A 5,625-nucleotide genomic window follows, 5' to 3' on the forward strand; every position below is an offset into this window, starting at 1 on the left:
TGTCATGTATGTACATATCAGTCCCTGTAAGTTTGTTAGCGTGGTTCCTGCCCCATATTTTCTCTGAAGGGGGGAATTGCAAGGCGGAACAGGTCTATTGACGACTTCTTATTGGCTGAAATTGTCTGATCTCAAGGTGTTCCAGCACACACACACAAACCCGCTTTATACTGGCTTCAGATCGAAATCATTGGTTTTATCCCCTGCTTCCTCCCCTGTTCAAAACCCCAGTTTGTACCAAGCTAACGAACTTACCAGGACTGAAGTGTACTAGCCTGCTGGATATCGGCTAGCCCAGTATTTCACTTGCAGGTACCCAAGTGCTAGTCCATGACTGGAGCTCCCCCCGTTTGGAAGAACGGATTTCCACTTCTGGTCGCGTCTCAGCCAGGGGTCGATTGGTGTACATAGTACAAGGTGGGATTCCGCATACCAGGCAGTCCACTTCTCAGCCCCTTACAAATCGTTTATCGTGTCTAGTATTCGTATAGCCCAGCTCGTAGCGTACTACACAGTATGTGCACCTGGCCGATGGCTCGCATGAACAAGCTACTTCCCAGAAAGAAGGATACCATGAATGCCCCATCTGAGCCTGGCGAGGTACCAAGTATACTTGCACTGGACGTTCCTTGTCGCTGTGTATCTACTTCCGGTCGACAAGACTGTGTAGATACCTTGCTGGCTGTGTCGAAACGACAGGTGCCATTCAAAAAAATGCCAGTGGCTTCCTTAACCTAATTCGATGTCTGAGTCCAAGGACCGCCCCTTGTCTGATATGCTACTGTAAGCTAATGCAACCTGAAAGCACTGGGATACCCACCTTTAGCGCAGTCGGTACCGGTTACGGAAATCGAGCAAAGACCAAAACGGTCAGACCATGACGTCTATCGGGGTAGCCTGTAATAAAAACGGTGAGTGCGCTCAGGCAGGGGGGAATGCTGACCCGGTTCTGCTTGACAGCATGCCCCTGGCGCAGCTTTGTATGTACAAGGGAGTTAATTGCCATGCCAATGGAACTGATATCCGTGCGTCGAGGAGGTTTTTGAAGGCACGTATTCGAGCTGCCCCTGGATTGAGGTGAGGTGGCATATCTCGAAAGGGGGAAAAAAATCGACAGTCAGAGCCTCCAACTCATCTCACTCACTACTTGAATGAAAATTTGTCTAAGCGACCAGAAAGTGGTGAGTTGGCCAAGAGGTAAGAGGCACGTAAGAAACCTCAGTATCTAAAGCCGGAGCCCGTGCACTTTGTTGAATTGTTAGTGTTGCATGGGTCTGATTGGCTGGACGGTCAAGCTGTCCAGACCGGGCAGCCAGTTGTCCCTCGTTGGCAGCCAACCGAACCACTGCCCTGTGGTCTTTCCAAGCCTTCTATTCACAGCACCCTTTCCGGTCGCGGCCACGATGAATCCCAAGACAAGCCACGCCATTTCCCTGGATCGACGGACCTACGCGCAAGATTGATTCTACCCTTTCCCGTCTGTTCGATCAATGAATCCGCAGTAAAGTGACCAACCAGTGCCAATCTGCGTCCAACAATTTGCGTGTGCCTAGGTTTGTGTCTGCTGCGAAGAGGTAGGTAGCACTTGGTCGTATCCTGATGTCCGAGCCCTCAACTCGCTCGATCCAATAAGAATGACTGCTAGCACATCCGTCCAGCACAAACCCTGACCATGGCGTTCCCGGGAACTGCCAAAGCCGAAGGTTGTGTGCTGCCTGGGACCTCGAGTGACGACCAGACGCTGTCCGATTGTCCAGTCCCAACTCAGCGATCGCAGAAAACCCAGTTCAGGACCGGGAAACCAAAGGAACCCTTACCTACCTACGGTGTCGATACCTCAACAGGAACACAACAGCAAGAATAGCAGGGAAGGCAGGATCGCCAAAACCAACTCGATCGAGGCATTCACTGAACTCGGGAGCGCTCACCTGAAAATCTCGAACTCGGCCCCATCCACACCGATCCGCTCCGCGTCCGTGATCCGTCCAGTCCATCGCCCACCCAAACTGTCGGTTGCACCTAATATGCCAATAGTGCGGTATCTACCTAACTATACAGCGCTATCGTATACACAGTGCCCTATACAAAGCTACGAAGTTTTGCTTGTAGTGGCTCGTGCTCGGTACCTGACAAGGGTTCTTTCGGCTCGCAACCACAGCACGGTATAGAGGGCCGGGATTTGCTGCCGCAGATTATCTTGCATGTCCAGTCTTTCAAACACGCCCAAGGACGGATATGCTTGACGCCGTGATTCCCTCTGCTAATAGTCAAGCTAACCCTTTCTCCTTGGCCGAGACCGAACTGGCGGTGGACAGCTCGGTCCAATTCCAAGAGAGGGGGAAAAAAGGAAAGAAAACAGATGGCAGGGTAAACGCTGACTGGCCAAGCACTCGAGTGAGTTGGGTAACATGAAGGGAATTGGTAACCCATCGTACCGATCTTGACATTATAGCCGTGTGCCCTGATAGGTAATGCAAACAATCCGGGCAGGTTATTCCCCTTGCACCAAGTAGGCCTTTACACTTGGGGTACCGGTGTTTGGCTTCTTTACCATCCAGCCCTATGTCTAGTTTGTTTGTTCGTTGGTAGGAAAAAGGCCACATCTTACTAAACTCAAAAGAACCAAAACAACAAACATGCGAGTATTGTAATGAGACTACAGGTCTCCCAAGCCCGGGTCTGAGTGTGTTGCGAGTTCCGTGCCTCGGCTTGAGAGGGAGATTCCGCTGTTTTCCCGTCCGCTTGTTGCTAAATCTGGACAGGATTGATTAGCTCCAGGGTTCTGTGAGCAGTGGCTTTAAAGGTCATCAGCGTGACGGACGGGATCTTAGCGATCCAGTAACTTGGGTTCCCGACCGGTTAAATGCATCGGAGCAGGGGTTCGGAGGACACAACGGCGTGTCCATCTCACCAGGCTCAACGGTTGACGCACAGTATGTAGGCAGTGTCTCAGTCAGTGAGCCAGAGATCGTAACGCTTGGATGCATACTGTACCGACAGAAATCGGACGAAAAAGGGACGAACAAGCGAGCAGATTTACATGGTGATTGGGAGCGATGTCCGGACGGAGCACCCCGAACCCGCGCCGTCATGTAAAGATGATACAGTCCCAGGCCCGTATAACGAAGCTCGCGCCGGAGGAGACATGTCTGCGGTCCTCGACATGGCTATATCTCCGCTGCGTGGCTTCCAACTTGAGACATGAGAATCCTATGTACTGTGGTTATCCCAATGCCGTACACTGCATTTTCAGGGCAAGTTCAGCCCTTTACTAAGCGGATTAAGCAGCAACCCATCCCCACCATCTTCAACGGCCCTATATTGTACACTACACATAAGATCGATTGTACTCCCGCTCACATCATGGTAGCTGAAACGCAACAAACACCCCGCGGCGCGTTGAACGTTGACCAAATCTGTAGCCACCTAGTGAAGCAATTACGGCTGCCTTGAGCTCCCGAGTCAAGCTCCCTCTTCGATTCGTTCAACGTAATGGAAGTTGCTGTGCCCTTACCCCGCAGTGGTCCCGACTCGTCGGGAAGGGGCCGGTCAATATGGAATTTACCTTCCCTATAATATCGACTATCTCTCTGGGGCTATCTCACTCATAACTTCCACTTAGTACTACTACCTCTGGCTACCATGGCATATGGGGCAAGTCGTCCCTTCCTTGTTTACGAAGTACGGTATCACTGTGGTCACTCTGACTGCAGCCAGTGAAACCGGTGTAATCTGGCAAACCACTCAGTCATATTTAGTTCTAGCAGTAGGTACTTACCACACTATAACCCAGCTCCAATTACTCCTTCCCAGTCGAATGGTAGCCTGAGGACTCGGGTCAAGGTTGCTCTAGTGTAGTAGACTGGGACCAGACCGGCCCAGCGATGGACACGGGGCAGGGCACAGTCTGACGGGCATTCCAAGTCGTCGATGCAGCCGAGTGAACAAAAATGACTTGCAGCCGCATTGCAACAATGGTTTGCGTCTCGTCTACTGCCCCACTGTCAATACAGATCATCCTCCCGCCATCCGTCAGCTCCAGGTCTGCTTGGGAGAAGTAGTGGTTGGCCTTCAAGAACTTCGTTCCGTCTCCAAATTCATCTGCCCGCGATCACCTTGTCGTCATGCCCTGCAATATATCCACGATGACCCCAGTACAGACACAACCTGCAGATAACGACGGTACACTAGAGGGAGCAAACGCATATAAACCACACTAGTTTCGATCCAAGGCCGCCAAGATGGCGGAACAACGATGGAATGATTCCGTGTCGACGAGAAAGCACCCAGTTCTTGGCTGCAACTTGCACCGAATACCGGATGGTCGCGATCCTGCTGAGCTTTCGTACAACTACCACACCTGGGCATGCTGGACTGAATCGGCCAGGCCAGCGAATAATCGCTCCACACGTCTCCATCCAAGCCATGAGATGCCGAGGAGCGAGCGGGTGCTTAGACGTGCTTAGGTGCGTCCCCAATACATATGTCGCTAACATCCTGACAGACGGAGCGTTGGAGTGTTCATACGTGTTAGTCGCAGCTCCAGCGCATGGAATGCCATCGGCATGCTTGAAAACTGGGGACTGCGCGAGACGAGAACCGGGCAAAAAGGTCACCCCACTACACTACCACGGGTCAATTCCCGGACGGACTTGGGCACGGCACCACTACACGTGCACTGACCGTCTTTCGAACGAGTCTATTCTACTAGTGTATAGTCTTCCCACTCCAGTCGAAGGCTCGCAACAGTCGCCGAGTCGCCGGTGCCATTTTACGCTACTCCACAGCCACGGGCTTCCCCCTCCTCGGGACCCGAACCTACTTACCAGTAGTCCGGGAAAACGGTCCAAACGGAACCACATCAGCCACACTGACAAAACTGGTATGTACAGATGCGGCTGCGTGCCAGCGGCTCGGGCACCACCCTCCCTCATACCATGTGGCTAAAGCCCGACTCGGCGACCTGAGACCCAAGAAGGGGAGCGATCCGTTCGCCAAACTCTTTAGCGTTGACGCAAAAAACCGTTGTCACACAGCTTCGGGTCAAGAGGCGTCCAATTGTGGCAGGAAGATCTTCCAGGTGGCGTTCCTTGACTGTTGCCGTAGCCCCCTTGTCCAAATCCTTGCCCGCCCATCGATCCCTACCGTCGCGTACCGTCCAACCCGCCCTGCCCCTCTAAACCTTGGCTGGCGATTTCTAGCGAGCGTCCAGCTGAAGCTTTGGCGCCCTCGTGCCCAAATAGGAAGATCTTCATTACCCTTGTCGCCTGGGCACGTTACTTCAGCCATTATCATCCTAGTACGGTATCAACTGGCTATTGTATTACGCTTTACTGGAAAACGAGAGCAGCAGGTCATAAAGGCAAACTAATCTCAGCAAGATGATGGTATAAGCAAGTTCTATCCCGCATCAGATGCAATAAGCTACCAAAACACCCCGAAAGCTGACAAGATATGTCGCTATATAGGTACTGTGTATGCAGTACTGGTGGAGACAGTTTCCTGGAACCTCAACAATAGCGGCCTGGGGGTACGCCTGCTCCTCTCCATGGGGCTTCCCCGTCATCGACTGCAACGGTTATCCCCCAGTCGTTTTGACGGTCACCCTGGTCTTCCGCTAAACCT

At 52.4% G+C, this 5,625-nt stretch overlaps 1 protein-coding gene across 1 annotated transcript; it reads left to right on the forward strand.

The window, feature by feature from the left end:
* Positions 1-4,241: 4,241 nt before the first annotated feature.
* On the forward strand, positions 4,242-4,967 carry NCU01313 (hypothetical protein; the record flags this gene model as incomplete). The annotated part of the gene is made up of 2 exons (XM_956306.1): positions 4,242-4,448; positions 4,893-4,967. The coding sequence occupies 2 exons, from the start codon at positions 4,242-4,244 to the stop codon at positions 4,965-4,967; spliced, it is 282 nt and encodes a 93-aa protein (XP_961399.1).
* Between the last annotated feature and the right edge of the window lie 658 nt (positions 4,968-5,625).

The sequence above is a fragment of the Neurospora crassa genome, linkage group V, assembly GCF_000182925.2.
Source record: "Neurospora crassa OR74A linkage group V, whole genome shotgun sequence".
Classification (NCBI taxonomy): Eukaryota; Fungi; Ascomycota; class Sordariomycetes; order Sordariales; family Sordariaceae; genus Neurospora; species Neurospora crassa.